Genomic DNA, 24,698 nt, shown 5'->3' on the forward strand with positions numbered 1-24,698 from the left:
ACAGATCTGCAAGTCTGTCTACTTTACTCCAGGTTCTGGGAGGGGGGGGGGGACACTCGGTTTTCGCCACCTGAAGCATCCATTGGGCAGGTAGTTAAAAGGAGAGAGGAGGCGGCAGTATGGATGTATGAATAGAGAAAAGTATAGAGAATAACTGGATGCTGTGCAGATCTGGGGCCTTACCATGACTTCTTCCAGATGATGGACTTCCAAACAATATAGGACAAACACACACGTTTTCAAGCTTTGTCTTTCACGTCACTCTTCCCTTTTATTATTCTAATCCAATAAAAAAATACAAATCAGTCCAAAGAAAGTAGCCCTTGCAGTTGGCATTAGCCCACGGATTCTCTGCTAGACAGCATTTCCACCTGTCTCAATGAGACAGGTCCGTCTAGACACCTGCCTCAGCTGCAGATATTAATTACTGCATGTAATATTACTCAATATATTGCAGCCTTGTCAATCACATGCCTTCTAACTGCTCTGCTGGTTCAAATGCTGACCCTCCATGGAAACTAAAGATGTGGAGGAAGTACACCAGGCTTCCTCAACCTCAGGCCTCCAGATGTTTTGGGACTACAATTCCCATCATCCCTGACCACTGGTCCTGCTAGCTAGGGATCATGGGAGTTGTAGGCCAGAAACATCTGGAGGGCCGAGGTTGAGGAAGCCTGAAGTACACTGTTGTGGTATGAAGGCCTGAGATCCTCAGCACTTTCAGGCTCCTTAATGAACACTTATTTAAACAAAAATAGGTTCATCGGGTGAAGGGGAAATCTGTGTATAATATATGCTTCTGGTAAACTTCCAAAACAGACATGTATTTTCACACTTGTGGGCAACCAAGAGCAAGGCAGCCCCCTGAGCACAGTAGAGACAGATCTTCCTACAGGGAGGCTCCTGGCTGTGGCAAAGAGGCAGAAGCTCTAATACTGAAACAAATACATCCTTCTCAGTCTCAGGTGAGAAGGATCCTGCTCCATTCACTGCCAGCACTGCTTCAATGTTATTCAAAGTTGTTTTCACTTTAGCAAGTTGCAAGGATGGAAGCAGCAAAGGCCTCTTCCTTCCTTCTGGGAGAGATCTTGAGCGGGAGACGCAGCAGTCAGAACAATGGACTGGTAGCCATTTATACAGAAAGGCAAAGTGGTGGTGGGGAGGAGTTTAAATCCCCCTGCTCTTTCACAGTATAAGCTGGAGACCTTTGGGTCAAAGAAGCCTTAATGCACCTGCTGGCTTTGAAGTCCTGAAATATTTCAGATCCATGCTTCCTGTAAAAGGTGTGTTCATTTCAAGGCACTTTGGTATGTGACCCAGCTGAGGCTTTAGTTGCATTCTTTTTTGCTGTTGTCCATGACAAGTCAGGGAGTGGCTCAGTCTTTCTTTATTCTGCTGATCTCCCATTTACCTTCTCCGTACAGGTTCAGACGCCAACTGTGAAACTGAAATGAAAGAGTAAGTACAGAAACAGAGAGCTACGGCTTTAAGAGGGATTTTGCCATCCACACACACACACACACCACTGGCCCCGTGAAAATAAACCCTTATCTGTCCCAGCAGTTCTGCTCAGAAAGATTGACTCCACACTACCCTACCTTTTCCAGGCTCTTGCGATGTCCCACGCTGACCAGAGTCATTCCCAGGTGTGCACAGTTCCTGTACAGCTCATCCTCTGCATCCTCTGTGAGTGCACTGGTAGCTTCATCCAGCACTGCAAGCAAAAAAAAAACCCCAAACAGGAATCCCCTCAATATGGCACCATTCAAGTCTCCTCCTCTTGAATAAAGTGTGACAAATTTGCAAACCGATAGCTGTTCACCAGTCGTTTTCCATTACAAAAGGCAACCTGAACACTCTCTACATACTGGGCTGGTACAATGGAGAGTTCTGACCCTCTAAACCAGCAAGAAAATATAAGCCAGTTACAAAGCTGAGGAAAAGAGGCAGATTGGGATGGTTAGATTAGAAGTTGTGGTGCCTGCCACCAGTGAGATCACAGACAGTAGCCAACAGGTAGCCCTTGTGCTATCTTCTTCTGCACAACATTCCATCTCATAACACTGGCTATCCAGGGATTGCCTGTGGTCAAGGTAAAAAGCAAAGCAGGGAGTCCCATAATTAAGGAACTCAGAAAGAAACACCTTCCTCACCTGCATACTGAGGCTGGAGATAGAAAAGTCGGGCAAAGGAGAGCCTCTGCATCTCCCCTGGAGACAGAATATCATACCTGCAGCCAAGGCCAAACAACCTGTGATTAGAACAACCTTGCAGCTCAAGACTTACCCACAGCAAACAACAGGAGCCCCACTGTCACACTAAGCAGCCTTACCAGTTCCAGTCCACTGGCTGGTCCAAACCACCTGTCCTTGCTAGCAAATCAGACTGCATAAAAAAGAAGATGAAAAACAAATTATTCCAGCCTTTGTGAACAGGTGGACACAGCCATAAGGACATTTTCTTTCTTAATCCTGCCCACCCATTGCCAGCTGGTGATTACTGTCATCTTGTCATTATTTATTTATTTTTGTTTTGCTCCCATGCCTTCTATATAAACATCATTGTCATCAGAACTTCTGTTGCTTTTGCTCATACGATGTACATAAACCAGGGCTTAATTTGAGCCAGAGCTCACCTTTGGAAGCAGTTTTTAATATAGTTGCCCAGGCTTTGGAATACAGTGATACCTCGGGTTCAGTACTTAATTCATTCCGGAGGTCCGTTCTTAACCTGAAACGTCACTTTAGCTAATGGGGCCTCCTGCTGCTTCCGTGCCGCCGGAGCACGATTTCTGTTCTCATCCTGAATCAAAGTTCTTAACCTGAAGCACTATTTCTGGGTTAGCGGAGTCTGTAACCTGAAGCGTATGTAACCTGAAGCAAATGTAACCCGAGGTACCACTGTACAAGATAGCACATACTCTGAGCTACATTCACCTCAGAATTCATGGAGCCGACATTACTCTTTGGACTGATCCAATCTTCCATGGTCAAACACTGGAGCTTCCTGGCAATCCCAGCATCCTCCTTATTAGGAATGATCCATAGATATTTACAGTGCACCTTGCTGAGCTTTGATAGCCACTTCCTATCCCCAAATCAGGACAGAAATCAGAGTGCATCATTTATTCCCTTGGTAACTCACCAACCCAGTCAGCTCCAGGAATCTCAGAATCCTTTCATCATCCGAAGACCCTATTGTGCAAGGAATTACATTCATGATAACAGGACTGGGGGGGGGGGGACACACTGAAGATGGGTCATCAGGGGACAGGGACCTCTTTGCACTTGGTTTGGCTGCTTTGATCATGCTTTAGAAGATCTGAAGAGCTAATATTTCAAACCTAAACACAGCATGTGGAAGCCCATCCCAAGTTATCAATAGGATGTATCACCACATAATGTACACAACAATGGAAGGAAGCCAATTAACGGATGGATTTTCAGCTCAGGTGGACATCTTCTGAGCTTACTCTAGAAGTCTACCTCCTATGGGAATAACTTTTAGGAATAGTACTTTCATCATCCTCTTTCTTCCTGACACCAAGGAAGGCTTTTTTCTGTCTGGTGACAGAAAGAAGGAGGTGGAGAAGAAATATTGTAGTTCTGTTGGTGGGAAGCTGTAGGTGGGAGATATGGGGGAGGGGGGAAGAGACCATGACTCTTTTGCAGGTTTGGAAGCTCAGGAAGAACACACTGTGGTCGTGGAGCTATTGGGTCACAAAGAGGAAAATTACGAGGAAGGGAAACGGAGGCAGGGATGAATAGCAGTCCTAGGGGAAACTGAGACTGGGAGAAGGAAGATGTTGTCATCTTGGAGAGGGAAACTGAGATGGGTGTGTGGGGCAAGCAGCAGGGCACCCCATAATACTGAGTGTCAACACTGGCAACAACAAAGAATCAGAGAGGAGGAAGAGCCAACCTAATCCAACCCCCTGCCAATGCAGGAAATTTTCTACTACAACATCGCTGACAGGTGACCATTCAGTATCTGAATAAAACCTTTCATGAACATAAACCAAACAGGTTTAATCAGCATTCCTCTTGTAATCTAAAACTATCTTTGAAACATTTGGTAGCTGGAATCTACCAAACTATCTTTGAAACGTGGTTAAAACATTTGGTAGCATTGGATTTATATCACACCAACCCTTTAATTTGGGTATCCCAAATATGAAGACAAAGGCAATGGGAGAACAGGAGTGATCTAAGAAATTAGAGAAATCAAACATGCATCTACTGGAGGAACAACTTAATCCAAACAGGGGAGTTTGGTTCCGGAGGCGGCGCGAAACAGCAATGGCGGTCCTCTTCAGTCGCTGAAGAGGGGCTCCGCGGAAAAGGGTCGTGCGCTGCGGCACAGCGACGACCCAGCAAGACAAACCACGGGTAGAGTGAGCCCGTGGCCGTGGGATTCGGCGGGTACCAAGAGCGACCCCGGAAACGTGGAAGGGACCCCGTAAGGGGCTCCGGAACGTGGAGGGGGTAGCGGTGCTGTGAATCCATCGCTCTTTCCGCGGAAGTGAAGCCGCGCGGCTGCTGCTGATGAGCGCTGACCTTTCTTCTATGATCAATCGATTTGAGACTACATACTCGTGAGTAAGAAAATCTGAGACTCTATTTGAACAACAAATTTCTGCAATTTGGCTGAAAACGGGAGACGCTAAAAAGGAAGTCAGTCTTCCGTCCCTGTTTAAAGTACTGAGCAAAGCTTCTTTAAAGTTGAAGCGCTGAAAGGAGTTTAAAAGAAGATGGAATTTACTCTGCAAATTCGGAATTGATAAATTGAAAGTTAAGGAAAAGTTAGAACTGTGTTATAAGTGGACAGAGACTGTGTTATTCCCCTTCATTCTGTGTGGATTACAAAGTTGCAAGACCCAGCTCTCGAGCTGCCTGGACATAAAGTAGCATCAGATTGTGGTGACTGTGCATAGAGATACAAAGTTTTACTGGGCTACTCTGCAAGTTATAAAAAAGGAACCGTTGCACATATTCTGACAAAGAACTCATACTCTCTGCAGTTTAAAGTGAACTTAGAGGGTCCCCCCTTTGTTTTGGATTTTACTTCATTTGGGAACTTATTGGTGGAAAATTCCATCTTTCCTTAACTTTTGGGGAGCTCCCCCTGCTGGATTGTGGAAATATCAGCCTCTGAGAACTGCTGGTTGTTTTGGAACTTTTATGCTTGGATGTTTACCTTCCTTTTGGATTGCTTTTCCCATGGGATTTACAATTTGACCTTGAAGCCTAGACAGCGGTGGAATGAGTGGTGCAGCAAAAACAAGGGCTGGTAAGAAAGCTAAACAGACTGAACTATTGCAATCAACTTTGCCTGTGCAGGCACGTAGATCATCTGTCCCAATTGTGACAGGTCTGCAGGAAGAACAATCTAAACAGCCAGCTCTAGAGGACATGGCTGCAGGAGGGCTTGACCCTGTCTCTAAAGAAATACTGGAGCAATTGGCTGCATTAAACAAGAAGGCCGATGATCAAGCGGTTAAATTAGATCAAGTGACAGCTACAATTAATAAATTGACAGACCAAGTTGCCCAAAACACACAGGCGATAGGTAACATTGAAAAGACTGCGACGGAAAATCGAAGACTAGTCGAAGAAGTGAATACAAAAGCAGACCAAAATAAAAAAAGGATAGAGGAATTAAGAGGGGAAGTAAGACCACTGAGTAGACAGATTACTGAACAACAGGCCTATCTGTCTATGGCAGAACTGAAAAATCGGGAGAGCAACCTTAGGATTAGAAATATCCCAGAACAAGAAAAGGAAGATTTGGCTGGTTTTTTGACAGCAGAAATATCCAAATTCTGGGGTTTGGCAGAAGAGAAGGACTTTAAAATTGTTACCGCCTTTAGATTGGGAAGTGCGGCCAGGAAGGATAAACCAAGAGATTGCTTGATCATTTTGAGATACAAGCAAGAAAAAGATAATATACTCGGCCTACACTTTAAAAATCCATTGGTGGTACAGGGAAAAATAGCAGAAATCTTCAGAGACATACCAAAACAGCTGTTGGATTTAAGAACTACATATAAAGACCTAGCAAGACTACTGAGAAACAACTCAATCCGTTACAGGTGGGAATTCCCGCAAGGACTATCTTTTAACTTGAAAGGGAAGAAGGTTAGAATCAGAACGGCAGAGGAGCAAGATAAGTTTCTAAGTGACTACGGGGAAGACCTTCGAAAAGGAACCGCAGGTGTCTGGGCACTCCCCAAGCCCGACGTAAAAGACCCACCTCCAGACACAGACGACAAGGGAGACAAACCCATTGGCTGACAAACTGATCCAGGATGTCTCTGCAGCTTTTCAGTTGGAATATTCACGGTGCAAATTCCCCTGAAAAAAGGAAAGGAATCTTTCATATATTGAAGAAGGAACAATTAGACGTTATATGTCTACAGGAAACCCATGTAACTAGGCTCCACAGAAGAGTACTAATTAACAAGAGACTAGGCCAAGAATTTATTTCATCAGATAAAGTAAAGAAAAGAGGAATAGTGATATATGCAAAGGAGAGCCTAGCACCAAAATTTGTTTTTAAAGATGAACAAGGAAGAATTTTGGCGATTGAAATACAATCTCAAGGAGAAAAATTCCTGATAGTAGGAATCTACGCACCAAATGATGGGAAATCAGAATTCTACAAGAAGCTGCATGAGATAATGCTGGATTATATTGATTACAACAACATCATTTTGATGGGAGATATGAATGGAGTTGTCTCCACACATATGGATAAGTCACAAAACCAAAACTTGACTAAAGATGGCAGACTACCAAAGACTTTCTTTGAACTTACAGACAATATGGATTTGATTGACATCTGGAGAATAAAGAACCCTCTAGGTAAAGAGGGAACATTCTTTTCTGAGGCCCACCTATCTTGGACACGAATCGACCAAATCTGGGTATCTAGAGGACTGGCACCTAAGACCAAAAAAATAGAGATCTGTCCTAAAACTTGCTCCGACCATAACGCTCTGAAAATGGACTTGAGACTCACACCAACTGGATCCTTTAGATGGAGAATGAATGACTCTTTGTTTAGAGATCAGGAGATTGTAAAGAAGGCCCAAAAAATGATGAAGGATTATTTTGAAATTAATTTGAATACTTCGGTGGAGAAAAAAACAATCTGGGACGCAAGTAAAGCTGTTATGAGAGGGTTTCTGATACAGCAGAATACTATAAGGAAAAAACTCTGGAATGGTAAAAAGGACAAGATTTTGGAGAAGATAAAAGAAGGAGAGAAAAGGTTGAGATTGAACCCAAAATCCAAAGAAGTCTTAAGAGCAATAAAATTCCATCAAGCACAATATGCGAAATTGATAAATCAAGAAGTAGAATGGAAGGTTAAACAGATGAAACAAAGATCATTCGAATCGGCAAACAAATGTGGGAAACTATTGTCATGGCAGCTGAAAAAGAGACAGAAATTGAACTTTGTTACCAACCTAGAGGTTGATGGTGAATGTATTCAGAAATCTGAAGAAATTAGAAAGTGTTTCCAGAGATATTTCAAAAAACTGTTTACACAAGGTCATCAAGAAGAGAACGAGATAAATGAATTCTTAAAAAGCTATGGCCTGCAAAAATTGACTCAAGATAAACAAATAACCCTGAACTATAAAATAACAGAACAAGAAATCGAAAGCGCCATTCAGAATATGCAAGTAGGTAAATCTCCGGGCCCAGATGGTCTTACCTCCAAATACTATAAGACATTGAAGGAATACCTGATCCATCCATTGTTGGAGGTATGCAACCAAATTATGGAAGGGAAGGGAGCACCAGAATCGTGGAAAGAGGCATTCATCATGTTGATACCAAAATCAGAATCTGAAAAGACTCAACTTAAGAATTATCGCCCTATCTCACTCCTAAATGTGGATTATAAAATTTTTGCTGATATTTTGGCAAATAGATTGAAAAAAGTTTTAAACGAAGTAATTCACAAGGATCAAGCAGGCTTTCTCCCTGGCAGGCATTTGTCAGACAACACTAGAAACATCGTGGATGTTTTGGAACTATTACAGACAAATTTAAATACAAAAGCAGCTTTAATATTTATCGACGCGGAGAAGGCCTTTGACAACATATCTTGGAAATTTATGAAGAAAAATTTAGAAGGGATGGGAGTGGGAAGGGTGTTTCAAAATGGTATTGAAGCAATTTATTCAGACCAAAAAGCTAAATTGATAGTAAACAATGTGGTGACAGAAGAGTTTAAGATTGAAAAAGGAACACGACAGGGGTGCCCCCTATCACCCTTGCTATTTATTTCGGTCCTGGAGGTCCTGCTGAACTTGATTAGAAAGGACCAGCAGGTAGAAGGAATACAGGTCGGAGAAAAACAATATAAATTGAAGGCCTTTGCGGATGATTTGGTATTGACATTACAGGAGCCAGTGCCTAGTACAAAAAGAGCTTTGGAATTAATTTCTGAGTTTGGTCGGGTGGCGGGATTCAAGTTAAATAAACAAAAAACTAAGGTATTGGTAAAAAACTTGACACCTTCAGAAATAGATGGGTTTCAGAAGGAAACTGAATTGAACGTGACAAAAAAAGTGAGATACCTGGGGGTTAATCTGACTGGGAAAAATTTGAACTTGTTCAAAGACAACTATGAAAAGTGTTGGTCTGAAATTAAAAAAGATTTAGATACTTGGTCAAGATTGAAACTTTCCTTGTTGGGAAGAATTGCAGCAGTTAAGATGAATGTATTGCCAAGAATGCTGTTTCTGTTTCAGGCCCTCCAAATCGTGGACAGAGTGGAGTGTTTTGGAAAGTGGCAGAGGGACATTACCAAGTTTGTCTGGCAGGGCAAAAAGCCCCGAATAAAATTTAAAATATTAACGGATGCAAAGGAAAGAGGGGGATTTGCCCTGCCGGACTTAAGGCTGTACTATGAAGCCGCATCCTTCTGCTGGATGAAAGATTGGTTTTTGTTAGAAAACACGGATGTCCTTGATTTGGAAGGGTTTAACAACGCTTTTGGGTGGCATGCATATTTGTGGTACGACAAGGTAAAGGTTCATAAACTATTTAAAAACCACATTGTAAGGAAATCGTTGTTTAATGTCTGGACTAAATATAAGGACTTATTCGAAAATAAGACTCCGAGGTGGCTATCACCGATGGAGGCTAAGGCCATAAAAATACTTAATATGGGGGGTGGCTGGGCAAAATATTGTGAATTAATAGAAAGAGTGGGTGATACTTGGAGGTTGCAGAGTTTTGAAAAACTGAAAGGAAGTGTGCGAGACTGGTTCCATTATGCCCAAATTTTAGAGATCTTTAAAAAAGATAAAAAAATTGGCTTCCAGGTGGAAAAATCAAAACTAGAGTCAGAACTACTTGAACCTAAGACGAAAGTGCTTTCAAGAATGTACAACTTGTTGCTTAAATGGAACACCCAAGACGAATTAGTTAAATCAGCCATGATAAAATGGGCACAAGATATTGGATACAACATTATGTTTGAAGACTGGGAAAGGTTATGGACCACCGGCATGAAATTTACGGCATGTAGTGCCTTAAAAGAAAATATTATGAAAATGGTGTACAGGTGGTACATGACCCCAGTCAAACTTGCAAAGATATACCATCTGTCTGATAATAAATGTTGGAAATGCAAAGAGGCTGAAGGAACGTTCTTTCACCTCTGGTGGACATGCCCGAGGGTGAAAGCCTTTTGGGAAATGATTTATAATGAGTTGAAAAAGGTATTCAGATATACCTTTCAGAAGAAACCAGAGGCCTTCCTCCTGGGCATTGTGGGCCAGAGAGTGCTAAAGAAAGATAGAACTTTTTTTCTATATGCAACCACAGCAGCAAGAATCCTTTTAGCCAAATATTGGAAGGCACAGGAGTTACCCACACTGGAAGAGTGGCATACACAACTGATGGACTATATGGAACTAGCAGAGATGACTGGCAGAATTCGAGACCTGGGAGAAGACGCGATAGAAGAGGATTGGAGAAAGTTTAAGGACTATCTACAAAAACATTATAAGTTATTTGAATGTTGAGAATTTGCTAAGTTTTGAGAAAAATATGCCTCAATATTGAAATTTGGATATGACTGTGACCGGGTTATGATTGAGAAAAGTCTAAATTTTTAAAGTGAATAATTAGATGAAACTATAAGAACATATGAAACAAGGTAACAATTTGCTATTTAATTTTTATTGTAAAAAATACAGGGATGGAGGATATGGGGAAGTCCAGAGGATAATGAAAAAAGATCTGGAAAATGAAATTTTCTCTTATTTCTTTTCTGTTTTCTTTTCTTCTTTTTTATTGTAAAACAGTCTTTGTTGGATTATTGACGATGTATCTTGACTCCGGAAAACAAAGCAATAAAAAATATTTAAAAAAAAAAAAACAAACAGGGGAGTTTGTAATCACTGAGACAGAAGCAAAGCAGAAGGCCTGACAACCTACGAAGTAACTGCGGGCTTCTATTTACCATATATTAATTTGGTTTATATTCAGATGATCTTCCAGACTATCTGGAAGCAGAGAACAGATGCCTCTTTATATTGCTTTATTTAGAGAACATGTCTCCCTAGGGGCTCCAGTTGGTCTGAGAACTTCATTTTCACTAATAAAGGCTAGTTTTACTTTCAGACAGCCCAAACAAAGTTAGCTTTCTCCACCACAGGGCCACCATTTGATCATCACCGGGACTGCTTCACACATGCAAAGTACTCATTTGACCATAATACATTAGAGACTCATCCAGGCTTCCGCTTGTCCTGCTTTCCCGCAGGAAAACCTGATTTTTACTGCCTTTCTGCGGATTGACGTTTGCTCCGATTCAGCAGTAAAGGGGTTTTTTTATTGGGGAAAGCAAGTACGGCAGGGCAAACAGAAAACCTCTGGGATCTGTGCCCAGAAAGCGTGGGACAGGCAGAAAACTGCTTGGATCAAGCTGAAGTTTGGTCAAGACCTTTAATGGGTGCATATAAGCAACTGAAAGGTTCCTTTCGCTTCACACAGCCTCCATGCCGAGTAAGCACAAGAATGGACAATTTGGACCACTCCACATACCAAACACTCCCCTGCGATTAATATCCTGGTTCAGCTAAGTTTTGCAGGAAAACAGATAAAGCTACTGAAAGACGACCCAGGCAAGCGCAATGCTGATTCATGCAGCGCGGACACACACACACACACACAGCAGAGAAGAGCAGAAGCACAGGAAAAGCCAAAGCAATCTGAGCCCATTTGGGCACAAGAGTTCCAGTGCCTTTCCACTCACCCGAAACTGGATAGATTTCCTTCAGAGGGTATATCACCTAAATCAAATAAACCAGACACATACTCCAAATGAGAGTCTCCACTGCAGTCGTACAAAGATGGAAGCAGCCACTATACTCTCTCTGCTAAGAGCTTTCTAATAAACATTAATAGGCCTCTGGCCCCATGTATTGAATTAAGGCCGGCCGTTTCCGGGCAATTCAGCTTGCAGCAATTGTAACAGGTATGGTGTTGTTTTTTTAATAATTGCCCTGTTACCAAACTAGTCTGTGGGTGAGCAGAGGACCACCCCCACCCTGGGAATCTGGCACCGAGGTGGCTTACCTGTTCCCGCAGGGTCCCATCTGTGAAGAATGGCCGCTGTGGCAGGATAACCACCCCATGGGGGCCAAAGCAAGTCAGCATGTGGACGTCCCCTGCAGAGACCCAGCAGAAGGAATCACAGAGACATAAGTCTATGAGCCAACACTTCAGTAACAAACTTGAACTTAACACTTGGAATTGATCTAGTCTGCGCAATCATACCCTGGCCTAATAAACCAGAATATAAACCAGCTCTGTGCACCTGCATGAAAGCCCCTTCGCTCTTCCTTTGCTCCTCCCTTCGTGCAAGTGGTGAAGCAAGCCAAGAAACCATAGGTAGCCAGAACTTCCCATTATATGCAAACCAGGAACTATGGTTAATAGCTTTCACACCAGGTAGGATTTGTAAGCTAACTTTAAACCTTGGCTTCACAGCTTCGTTCGCTTGAAAGCCATTAATTGTAGCTTCCCAGTCTGCCTGTAATATAAACCCATGTCTGGCTCATATTGCCACTTGCATGAAGGAAGGAGCAAAGGAGCTGGGGTGGGTGGGTGCATGGAGCTCATGAACAACCTGGCTTAATAAGCCACAATTTGATTGTGCCAAGGCCTCTATCTCAGTATGTCCTACAATAACCTTGTACTGCAGGCTAGTATAATTCCCCATATTGGGGTGGCAGAGGGGGAAAGAGAGATGGGGGCTAAGGGGCAGTGGTTTGCCTAGTTCTGCAGTGCCATGCAATGTCCATGGCGGTGGCCATGAATGAATGAATGAATGAATGAATGAATAAATAAATAAATAAATAAATAAATATACCCCGCCCATCTGGCTGGGTTTCCTCAGCCACTCTGGGCAGCTTCAAACAAAAGATTAAAAATACATTAAAACATCAGTCATTAAAAACTTCCCTAAACAGGGCTGCCTCCAGATGTCTTCTAAACGTCAAATAGTTTTTTATTTCTTTGATATCTGATGGGAGGGCGTTCCAAAGGGCGGGTGCCACTGTCGAGAAGGCCCTCTGCCTGGTTCCCTGTAACCTGGCTTCCCAGAGTGAGGCAACCGCCAGAAGGCCCTTGGAGTTGGACCTCAGTGTCTGGGTTGGACGATGGGGGTGGAGACGCTCCTTCAGGTATACTGGGCTGAGGCCACTATTAAGTCTGCACTGGGGAGAGCAATATCACTAAGAACTCAAGCATGAAAGAGACTATATCTGGGTTCCTGAACAGTCCAAATCCAGCATTTGCCTCACAAACCTATGGGGAAACCGTGTTCCACCCTCCAATCTGCTGCAAGGGCCCCCTTTCACCAAAGGAATGTTTCAGGGAGGCTGATGAACTCACCCTGCTTGCTCTCCCAGAGGCCACCGAGGACACGCAGCAAAGATGTCTTCCCTGTCCCTGTGTTCCCGGTGATCAGTAGATTGTTCCCTTGAGTGACTCTCAGGTTTAGATCCTTAATGAGCAGCTTCTCAGAGGGAGCAGAGAGAGAGATTTTCTCCAGGAGGAAAGCTGTGTCGTTTGAGACCACCTCCTCTTTGGAAACGCTGATGGCATCAGTGCCCCCAACCACAAAAAAGAGGAAAGGTAAGCAGAAGTAAACATCACAGCTCAGTGGCCAACGTGTTTGGCTGCCGTTTGGGTCCACCACTCGGTGGTACAAGAAACACCATAGCAAAAACAGGAAAACGGTCATCCCAGGCTTGATGTTAGCTAGAGATACTCACCTGTTGAATTCCCATTTGCCTGGCGAGTCACAGTCGTTTTGCTTCCTGGAAAGTTTCAGCAGCATTTCCAGCAACTCCCCAATTCTACAAAAAAAAACAAAAAACAAAAAACAAAAAACCAAGAAAGTTGCTAATCAAGGAGTAGCAGTGATGCCCCAAAGCAGCAAACTAGCCTGAATGACAAGACCCAGAAGCCTAATCTCCACAAGGGAAAAGAAAAAGGTTTATTAACATATTACTAAAACCTGGTAAGCAGTGAATTATTGTTTGCAGGATAGTAATGGTCGCCTAACGTACATAGTCTGAACACAAATGTCACATAGGCTGAAATACCAGCCTGCTAATTCTAAGAGGAAAAATTCAGATTCTCTCCGCTGCAGCAGCCACAAAGATTATAACAAAATATTATTGGGAGACATTCTGCACAGAAACATGTTTGTACCTTTAAGAACAGTTTTTGTGAGCTCTGGGCTAATTGGTTGCAGCTGGTCATGGCTACAAAAGGAGAAAAGCTCCAGTTTGAACTCTACCTGCAGGAAAAATACCCACAAGCTTTGCTGTTTGTTGTTTTGAAATAAAGTCTTTATTTAATTTGGTTTCACACCTATCTCATGGAGACACAGTCTCTGTCATCTGCCACCAGTGAAAAATCCCCCTCTAACAAATATATTTGACATTCTATGCCTAATGGGGAAAGGAGATTCCTTGTTTGTTTCTTTTGAAGATGCCTCTGAAGTGAGACCGACTTAGTGCACCCATACTGGGACACAGGAGTCCCCTCCATTGTTTATTACCTTTGATGGATCCATAAGAAGCAGATACTTTTTAAAGTATTTTTTACACACACAGGCCCTCATTATTATGACATGGGTGCCCCTCAAGCAGGCAAGAGGACTTACCTGTGTGTATAGCCAGCTACGTCAGACACGGTGGTGGAGAGGTCAATGAGCTGGCTGAAGCAGCCAATGAGGTAAAGAGAGACAAAGGCATTCTGCAAGACAAATCACACACAAGCCAAGCGTTAGCAAGGGCTGGGAAGCAAAAACATACAAGAAGCAGCTTCCACATCTTCATGCCTCAAAATCAGTTGGGGGAGTGGTTTGTCTCCCCAGCTGGTAGCAGAATTGACCATTATCTGATCCCTGAGATGGACTGATTGTTTTGCAAAAACAATTACGTGGGTCAAAATTTTTGCAAAACCTCAGCAGGCCGATTGCCATTTTTGATAAAGGAAAATAAAACTTGGGGGTGGTGGTGGGGTGGTGGGGGTAATGGCAGGAATCTGTTCAAGCGACCTGCAAAAGCCTCCTGTTGTCTTCTAGGCTTTCAGCAAACACTGATCACAGTTAGGAGGGTAAAGGCAAAAAGAGAAGCACTGATTCTCAGGTTTGTTGATTGATTTATTGCAAACGAGTAACATGGAAACACAGCTGCTCCAGGGAGCAGGGATTCTGGTATCTGGCCCACTCACCAGCAAGTACGCATGCAAACGGAGGGCTAGACTGAAGAAAGACCCTTGGCCAAGGAGGAATAAGACCCTAGGGTTAGGGAGTCACCAATGAATTAACACACTCCTTCCTCACATTTCAAGGCTGCAGGGGCAAGATGCCTATTGAAGTTGCCTCAGAAGAGCATCCCTCCTCCAATACACTATTTGGTAACTATAGTAAGGTTACCAGACGTCCCCATTTCCCAGGGACAGTCCCCAGATGTACAAATCAATCCCCATACAAAATCCATTGAAGTTGAAAAGTGTCCCCGGATTCATTGAAATAAATCCGGTAACCTTAGGCTGTTCGGATTACTGGCACATTATAGGAGGCAAGACACACTTTACACAGGGACCGCTGCCTAACAGAAAGCTGTTCTGAAACAGAAGGCTCGTTGGCCTCTGTACTTTAATATATATAGATTATAGACCAAACTGGCTTTGAAATTTTTATGCAATTAAGAGCTTGAAAGCAATGAGCCCTAACACAGTTAGAGGACCAGGGATTGCAATAGTGTGCGTGATATATATCACGCACACTATTGCAATCCCTGGTCCTCTAACCGTGTTAGGGCTCATTGCTTTCAAGCTCTATATACCGTATTTTTCGCCCTATTGGACGCACCGGCCCATAGGACGCACCTAGTTTTCAGGGGGGGAAATCAAGGAAAAAAATATGATTTCCCCCCCGCAGCTCTGGGAGCAGCGGACAGGCTGCACGCAGCCTGTGCGCTACTCCAAGACCTTCTCCCTGCTTTTGCGGGAGGTGGAGGAATTCCCCCACCTCCCCCAAAAGCCCACAGGAGCCGTGCGCGACTCCTGTGGGCTTTTCGACCAGGAGGGAAAAGGGACTGAAATGGCCAGTCAGTCCCTTCTCCCTCCTCGGGAAAAGCCCCCAAGAGCGGCGCGCTCTTCAAAGGGTTCGTGGCTCCTGCTGGCTTTTGCGGGAGATGGGGGAATTCCCCCACCTCCTAGAAAAGGCAGCAGAAGCCAGGGAACCCCTTTAAAGAGTGTGCGGCTTTTGCCTCCTTTTGCGGGAGGTGGGGGAATTCCCCCATCTCCCGCAAAAGCCCACAGGAGGGAGAAGGGACGGACTCAGCCAGTCAGTCCCTTCTCCCTCCTCGGGGAAAAGCCCCCAAGAGCGGCGCGCTCTTCAAAGGGTTCGTGGCTCCTGCTGGCTTTTCTACGAGGTGGGGGAATTCCCCCACCTCCTAGAAAAGGCAGCAGAAGCCAGGGAACCCCTTTAAAGAGCGTGCGGCTTTTGCCTCCTTTTGCGGGAGGTGAGGGAATTCCCCAATCTCCCGCAAAAGCCCACAGGAGGGAGAAGGGACGGACTCCAGTCAGTCCCTTCTCCCTCCTTGGGGAAAAGCCCCCAAGAGGGGCGCACTCTTCAAAGGGTGCGCGGCTCTTGCGGGCTTTTCTGCGAGTGGGGGAATTCCCCCACCTCCTAGAAAAGCCAGCAGAAGCCACGGAGCCCCTTTAAAGAGCGCGCAGCTTTTGCCTGCTTTTGTGGGAGGTGGGGGAATTCCCCCATCTCCCGCAAAAGCCCACAGGAGGGTTGGAGAGTAGGGGGAAGGCGTCACACGCCTTCCTGCTGCCCCCCATCCTTTGGGGCTGGCGAGGGGGGAAGCGCTGCTTTCCCCCCCGCCAGCCTCAATGCCGGGATGGAGAGTAGCAGGAAGGCGTTGCGCGCCTTCCTGCTGCCCCCCATCCTTTGGGGCTGGCGAGGGGGGAAAGCGCTGCTTTCCCCCCCGCCAGCCTCAATGCCGGGATGGAGAGTAGCAGGAAGGCGTTGCGCGCCTTCCTGCTGCCCCCCATCCTTTGGGGCTGGCGAGGGGGGAAGTGCTGCTTTCCCCCCCGCCAGCCTCAATGCCGGGATGGAGAGTAGCAGGAAGGCGTTGCGCGCCTTCCTGCTGCCCCCCATCCTTTGGGGCTGGCGAGGGGGGAAGCGCTGCTTTCCCCCCGCCAGCCTCAATGCCGGGATGGAGAGTAGCAGGAAGGCGTTGCGCGCCTTCCTGCTGCCCCCCATCCTCTGCGGCTGGCGAGGGGGGAAGCGCTGCTTTCCCCCACCGCCAGCCTCCAAGAGCAGACTCTCCTGGCTTCAGCGGAAGCAACGCAAAGCCTCCGGAGCGCAGGCTTCGGAGGCTTCGCGTTGCTATCGCTGAAGCCAAGGAGCCTGCATTCGCCCCATAAGACGCACATACATTTCCCCTTCATTTTTGGAGGGGGAAATGTGCGTCTTATAGGGCGAAAAATACGGTATATACACACACATAGTAAAGGGACCCCTGACCATTAGGTCCAGTTGTGACCGACTCTGGGGTTGCAGTGCTCATCTCGCTTTATTGGCCGAGGGAGCCAGCATACAGCTTCCAGGTCCTGTGGCCAGCATGACTAAGCCGCTTCTGGCGAACCAGAGCAGCACACAGAAATGCCGTTTACCTTCCCGCTGGAGCAGGACCTATTTATCTACTTGCACTTTAATGTGCTTTCGAACTGCTAGGTTGGCAGGAGCTGGGGCCGAGCAACGGGAGCTCACCCCGTCACGGGGATTCAAACCACTGACCTTCTGATCGGGAAGTCCTAGGCTCTGTGGTTTAACCCACAGCGCCACCCGCGTCCCTCATATATACACTTACACACACACACACACACATATATACATATAAACAGCAGCCTACAGCTTTTCCAATCTAGCTTCAGGCCAATCTTGCCAAGGTCCACCTTTGCTCCCACGAGGCTGCCAGACCTGTTCTAAAGAAGCCTCTTGCTACACAGTGAGGAATGCCAGGCTCAACTATTTTTATCCCTCTGCAATTAGTTCGACTGTTTGGTCGGGCTAAATGGATGACGTTATGGCAGGCTCGCTCCCAGGACTGAATTAGGCTGCATCTTGTTTACAGAGTGAAGGATCTCATGCCACGACAGATGAAGCAAAAAATTTGCTGCCTTAACTCTCTGCACGATAAGCTTGCTGCCCTGTATCTGCAAACTCCCAGCAGGAAGGCTATTCACACATTATGCTGTACACAGGGGCAGGCATCTATGCGAATGACTGCATTGCATGGTGAATTTAAAATTCAACATGTGGACTAAGCCCCTTAAAAATGTGGAGTACAGTTTGTGTGTACTTCTGTGTACGCAGAACTGTTAACTGTTGCTGTATCTGTAGTGTCCCTGTTATACCTAATTGCAAATTCAAATGTATCCCTATCGTGTTTTATGACTTCCTTGACATTGTATGTGGGCTGGAACTGGTCTGTGACTGAAATAATAAATTCAATTCAATTCAATACGTAACATAGCAACAAGCGAAAACAATCGTTTTGCCTGGCACCAAAAGATAAGTAACAAAGGCTCCAGGTGAGCTTCCCTGGGGGAAGAGCATTCCACAAGCGGGGAGCCACCATTGCAAAGGCTTGTTCTTGTGTTGCCATCCTCCGGACCTCTCACAAAGGAGGCACAAAGAAGGGCCTCAGATGATGATTGCAGGGTCTGGGTTGGTTCATACGAGGAGAGGCAGTTCTTGAGGTATTGTGGTCCTGAGCCGTTTAAGGCTATTATGTGGTCAAAAGCCCCATGCCAGGAAAGCATAACAGTCTGCAGTGTTAGCAGGGCAGCAACAACACAGAGGTGGCTAGAGCACCTGAGCTCCCCCATATTCCACCTGGGCTGAAGGAACGTCACTGGCTGCCGATCAGCTATCAGACTACACTCAAGCTCTTGTTACTAACGTTTAAAGCTCTGAACAACTCAGGGCCAGGTTAAATGAAGGACCAATTTCTTCCCTGTAGAGCAGTAAGATCACTGAGGAAATGTTACTCCTGGCACTACAGACCTGGGACCTTCTGCATTCGAAACATTATGTGCTCTAGCGCCGAGCTATGACGCTGCAAAAAGCTTACCTTGCTAACCAAAGAGCTCAGTCCTGCTGGATCCAGATCAGCATAAACTCCATTGAAAATAGGAATGGCAATCACCACATAACTCAGGATACTGCCCAGATAGTCAAAAGTGTTGATTCCAACTAAGCAGAAAAAAGACAATACAGTGGTAATACCGGCAGATCAGTTAATCTAGGACCTCCATCTACACAGTTTATATATATATATAGATAGCTAGATATAGATATAGATATTTATATGTATATGTATAAAATTCTTATTAATTTTTTTCTTTTACAATTTAGAACACTCATTTAAACACCCTTAAAATATCAATGACTTCCCTTCTCTTTCCATGGTTCATTTTGTATATCATAAATCCCTACATATTTTACATAAATGAAACCATTCTGTATTCCATTATTACATCTACACAGTTTTTTGTGTTACGTTTTAAAAGTTTATCAGGAACATATGCTCTGGAAACAAAGCCAGTTAACAGTGCTACTCAAGATAATAACTGTCAATTAAAAGGTCAATCTATTTCAGTTCAGCACTCAGTACCCAATAACAAAATGTTTAAACAGCTCCTCTGGCAGACAGAGCCTGAGATAGCAAAATCCACAAGGCCCAAGTGCAGCTCGGCCTACTTCCTTGCTGCTACTATTCTTTCCCAGAGTTCAGTCCCATGGCCTTGTTGTTTGGGCTTTTCAGGCACTCCTGAGAAGGCCCAGAATGACCCCATTTTGGTCTGGATTCCAGTAGAACCATTTTCTCCCTCATCAGTTCATCAACTTGTTCTCTGTTCCCATTTGAACAGCCACTTCCCAAATATCTTTTCTGCACGGCAGAAATCTAGAAGCTTCCTTCCCTGTCTAACGAGTGAAGGAGGGGATGAAGGAAACCAGTTCTGCTTACTGTACAACCACAGCTCCTTGCCTATCAGCTCCCTCTGGGTCTTCAGGAGGCTTTGCAGCCTGCGGTTGGTTCGCATGTGCTCAACTTCCCCAGCTCTGAAAAGCAGGACAGTAGCGCACAGTCAGTCTGGACAGTGATCATTCCCACGGACCTAGAGTTTCCTGGGGTAAGATGCATTTATGCGCATATAGAGGATGGTGGCGAACTTCTCCTAGGAAAGTGCCTGAAGAGGAGACAACCAGCTGATACACCTAATCCACACTTTCTGAACTCTTGTGAGATTTCCAACGACAACAGTGACCTCATGTGGCAAAAAGCAGCCATGACGTGTCTTGTTTTCCGTCTGTTTTTTCCTGCTTGCCTTTCTCCCCCCACCCTGTTCTGCTGGTGTTATTCCTCCTCTTCTTGCTTTCATAACTGTGGGGTGTTCTGTGAGCTGAGTAACCGACAAACAACAACAATGGGTGAACTGGTGTGTGGGTGGGGAATAGAGAACAGAATGGACAGACATCCTGCTATCTAGCCAGATTATCAAAGTGAACTATGTAATGATGAATACTACTAGATAATACTACTAGTAGTAATGATGAATACTACTAATGAATACTGCGGCAGCTAGACTGGTGACTGGGAGCGGCCGCCGAGACCATATAACACTGGTCTTGAAAGACCTACATTGGCTCCCAGTACGTTTCCAAGCACAATTCAAACTGTTGGTGCTGACCTCTAAAGGCCTAAACGGCCTCGGTCCAGTATACCTGAAGGAGCGTCTCCACCTCCATCATTCTGCCCGGACACTGAGGTCCAGCGCCGAGGGCCTTCTGGCGGTTCCCTTGCTGCGAGAAGCCAAGTTACAGGGAACCAGGCAGAGGGCCTTCTCAGTAGTGGCGCCCGCCCTGTGGAACGCCCTCCCACCAGATGTCAAAGAGAAGAAGAACTACCAAACTTTTAGAAGACATCTAAAGACAGCCCTGTTTAGGGAAGCTTTTAATGTTTAATAGGTTATTGTATTTTAGTGTTTTGTTGGAAGCCGCCCAGAGTGGCCAGATGGGTGGGGTATAAATAATAAATTTTTTATTATTATTATTATTATTATTATTATTATTACACTTAAAAGAACAACAAACAAACAAACAAAACTGAACACTACCAAGGTGGAGCCTAACTGGGAACAGGAGATGGGAAGAAATGCTAATTATCCAAGATGTTTGTGGGATACAGTTCAACACAAACCGTGCAATACTCGCAGGAACCAAAGGCGTCACAGAAAAGAGATACTAAAAAGTGAAATGTCCACTTGCTTACCTGTAAAAAGCAGCAGATTCAGCGTTCACCCGTAGCTGCATATGCTTAAACCTGTTAAATCCAGAAAACACTTGCTTCAATGGTCATTTTTTGGGATTGGGTAATCAGCTTCTCTGCAAAACCCATTCTTATTTCTGCCTCAGAATGACTCAGGCCACTGGTCCACTGAACTCAATAGTATCACCACTGACTGGTAGCAGCTCTCCAGGGTTTCAGACACAGGATCTATCCTGGCTCTACCTGGAGATGCCAAGGATTGAACCTAGGACCTTCTGCATAGAAATCAGATGATCTACCGCTGAGCCAAGGCCCCTTCCCCAAACCATTTACATCACTTAGGCTGGAGAGCAGACACAGAACTCTACTATAGCAAAGAGACAGCAAAGGACTTAACAGCCAGGTTTATGTGTATGAACATCCTCATCCTCAGCAGCAGCAGCAGTCTATCTGGTTTGCAATGTGCATTTCATTTGTGAGCCATCAGGAAGTTCATATCCTAAGAAGACTTCTATAAAGGATTCTCTTAACACAAATCACAACCAGCAAACGAGAAAAGAACAGTGGCACACACATCATTTCAGACTATCGCTATTTTCAGGGTCAAACTGATCACGAGACCTGCTGAATAAACTCACCTGAAATCGCCTTCCAGCTTCTCCTGCTGCACCAGCTTTGAAACAATGGGGCTCATTAGGATCTTGTTAACAATTGTGCCCATGATAAAATATCCGAAAATACTCACTGGGCCCATCCAGCCAGTGCTAGGCAAGAGAAATGGAGAGAGATTAGCAAAACTGTCAGCAGAAGGCTGTCTTTTAATATATTAGAGACTCATCTATGCTGTACTCCAGTTGGGACAAAAGTTAGGGCTGCCCCAAGCATGCGGTCATCCCTCTCCCTAGGTGAAGACCGCCCCTACCTGTAAAAGCACTGATAGGTGTAGTAAGCAAGCGTGAAGGGAGAGATGATGAGCTTACTGGCCATGGAGCTCAGCTGCTTGCAGAACCTCTCCACATCCTGGCTGATTCTTTGATCTCTGCACGATAAAAAGGATATTTAAATTTGCATCGACTGCTATGACAAAAAGAAAAAAGCATAAGAAAAGTTAACATGTTAGGAACAGAACAGTTTGTCCACACAGAATCAGAGCTGGGCAGTTATACAGTTTTAAGGCTGCGGAAGTATTTTCTTTTAAAAATTATTAGCTTGCAAATCAATGCTAAACAACAGCTGGCAAAAATACCAGCTTGGTTACTGGCAGAGAATCACAGTGTCAGAAGGGATCTGACGTGTCTCCACCCCCATGGTTCTACCCGGACACTGAGGTCCAGCACCGAGAGCCTTCTGGTGGTTCCCTCACTGCGAGAAGCCAAGTTACAGGGAACGAGGCAGAAGGCCTTCTCGGTAGTGGCACCCTCCCTGTGGAATGCCCTCCCACCAGATGTCAAAGAGAACAACCACCACCAGACTTTTAGAAGACATCTGAAGGCAGCCCTTTTTAGGGAAGCTTTTAATGTTTGATGTATTACAGTATTTTAGTATTTTTTTGGAAGCCGCCCAGAGTGGCTGGGGAAGCCCAGCCAGATGGGCGGGGTATAAATAAATAAATAAATAAATAAATAAATAATAATTATGCAAACTCCTCCTGCATGCAAGAAATCAGATGTTACAACAGCCCCAATGGGGAGCCTCCCAGCCTTATCTTATAAAACCTCTTGTTGGGACACTCCATCTTCTGCTTCCTCAAATATTAGAGTCCTCCAGCAGAGCACTGATTCCACTGCTCTACACAAGCGCTTGTTTTTTGCATCAGTTTGCTGCAATCACTGCTGAATTGACATTACCCAAGAACTGGAGTAATTCAACCACTGGTTATTTTCAGGAACCAAAAGCTGCATTTTTAGAATTCCTGTTGCACAACGTCAAGTCAAATAAAGTCATTATTATAGCTTCCCCTTTGCAACTCCAACCTTAACCATCTCTTGCGAGTTATCTAAACAGCTACAGAATTGCACCTATAGTTGTTCCATACTATGAACAAAGCAAATGCTAATTGTGATGCAACCCAAGGATCACACCACAGTGTCAGATAGCCTGTACTTTAATCACATTGTACTTTAATCCAGTTACCAGTACTTTTCAATTTTCTTCTCACAAGCAGGTCCATTTTGTCTTATAAAACAACAGCCTCCCCTAACCAGGTACCGTCCAGTTGTTGCAGGGTCACAAATCCCATCATCCATGTTGGCCTGGCCTGATGGGAGATGTAGTCCAAAACTTCTCGAGGTCACTAGAATCTCAAGGGATTAGTGTCCTAATGTAATTCTAGCGTTTCAAAAACTGCAAACTAAAGCAACACAGGGAAACTGTCCTCTAAAGCAATTTAAATTTCAATAGTTTAAATAACTGGAGCCCTTTCACATCTTGCTATTGTTAGCCTCTTTACACATCTCCAATTAGATATGGTCAAAAAAACCCACCCCACATTTGTTCGTTGCAGTTTGCATTTTAGTTTTAAATATAGTGGGTGGAATTCAGCATTGTGCTGGGGAGGGGGGTCAATCTGTCAGGCCAAGCATTTCCACTTGCCAGACTGATTCCCCCCCCCCCCACTCCCACCCTATGTGCTGTTCTGGGGGCTCTCCTGAACCCCCACTCAATCCAATGGTTGGGACATTCAGTGGGAGGAGCCCTGTAGCACTAGTGGGACACACTGCGCCAACTTCTGCTAACACTATTGCTTTGAGTCCTGCCTGGTGGGTTGCAGCCAACTATGCCCTACTCAGAGTAGACCCATTAAAATTATTGGGCCAATGTTAGTTGCATCCATGAATTTCAGTTGGTCTACTCTGAGCAGGACTAACACTGGCTAAAACCCAGTGCCTGGAGCAGAGAGCATGTATTCAAAATGTAATCAACATAATAATTATTATTATAATTTCATTATTTATGCCCTGCCCATCTGACTGGATATTCAAACTACTTCCCTGTGTGTCTAAAGAAAAGCCCATGGCTCCCTAGAGTAGAGTTTTCCAAACTTTTCATGTTGGTGACACACTTTTTAGACATGCGTCATTTTGCGACTCAGTAATTCAATTTTCCTAGCAAACGGGAGGTTAACCCAGGTATCCCCATACTTGGCCCTCCAGATTTTTTTGGGACTACAACTCCCATCACCCCTAGCTAACAGGACCAGTGGTCAGGGATGATGGGAACTGTAGTCCCAAAACATCTGGAGGGCCGAGTTTGGGGATGCCTGGGTTAAACTAACCCCTTTCCAGCCCTGAGAGGAGCATGGGGAGCATTCGCGTGACACACCTACACATTGCAGCCGACACACAAATGTGGCGCGACACAGTTTGGAAAGCTCTGCCCTAGGGAGAGAAAAACAAAGGAGGTCAGCATATATGGGGAGCTACAAAGCCAGCCCTCATCAAGGCAGAGTGGTGTACAAAACATGCCAGAAAGTGCCAGGAGGAGCTCAAATCATGTCCAGCCACCTACGGATTATCGATTTCCTCATGCAGAATATTCAAGGTATAATACACCTGGCCCTGAAAGTAGTAGCCATGGAGGTATTCTGTGAGAGTCTTCCTCCAGCTCACATACATCAGGTTTCGGATAAACTGGTCAAAGCTCTTCAGCTGAGAAGAGAGAGAAGTGAGACTCACAATGGGGAGAGGAGATGAGAATAAGGCAAGAAAAGCATTTATGGCTACTCTTCGGGTCCAACAACTGCACTTACGATGTCATATGACATCAAGTGGGTATGTTCCCACGTTCCTGAGCGGAG

General features: G+C 44.9%; 1 protein-coding gene across 7 annotated transcripts in view; it reads right to left on the bottom strand.

Moving 5' to 3' along the window:
- Nucleotides 1-245: 245 nt before the first annotated feature.
- The window catches only part of ABCD4 (ATP binding cassette subfamily D member 4), a 34,252-nt gene continuing 9,799 nt past the window's right edge, over nt 246-24,698 (bottom strand). For 4 of the 7 annotated variants that reach the window (XM_083447115.1, XM_083447117.1, XM_083447118.1 and 1 more), the window contains exons 4-19: nt 24,410-24,549; nt 21,825-21,941; nt 21,541-21,666; nt 20,906-20,956; nt 19,601-19,695; nt 18,704-18,825; nt 14,209-14,300; nt 13,310-13,393; nt 12,927-13,129; nt 11,607-11,698; nt 11,284-11,320; nt 3,145-3,194; nt 2,333-2,385; nt 2,154-2,230; nt 1,599-1,714; nt 246-1,445 (exon numbers count right to left, since the gene is read on the bottom strand). In XM_083447115.1, the coding sequence (XP_083303241.1) occupies nt 1,377-1,445; nt 1,599-1,714; nt 2,154-2,230; nt 2,333-2,385; nt 3,145-3,194; nt 11,284-11,320; nt 11,607-11,698; nt 12,927-13,129; nt 13,310-13,393; nt 14,209-14,300; nt 18,704-18,825; nt 19,601-19,695; nt 20,906-20,956; nt 21,541-21,666; nt 21,825-21,941; nt 24,410-24,549 (1,524 nt within the window). In that variant the 3' untranslated portion in view covers nt 246-1,376. Of the gene's footprint in view, nt 1,446-1,598; nt 1,715-2,153; nt 2,231-2,332; nt 2,386-3,144; nt 4,207-11,283; nt 11,321-11,606; nt 11,699-12,926; nt 13,130-13,309; nt 13,394-14,208; nt 14,301-18,703; nt 18,826-19,600; nt 19,696-20,905; nt 20,957-21,540; nt 21,667-21,824; nt 21,942-24,366; nt 24,550-24,698 lie in introns of those variants that run through there. The other 3 variants (XM_083447119.1, XR_014512740.1, XM_083447116.1) reach the window with 3 other exon arrangements.

Source organism: Podarcis tiliguerta, assembly GCF_965153285.1.
Source record: "Podarcis tiliguerta genome assembly, chromosome: 1".
Lineage (NCBI taxonomy): Eukaryota > Metazoa > Chordata > Lepidosauria > Squamata > Lacertidae > Podarcis > Podarcis tiliguerta.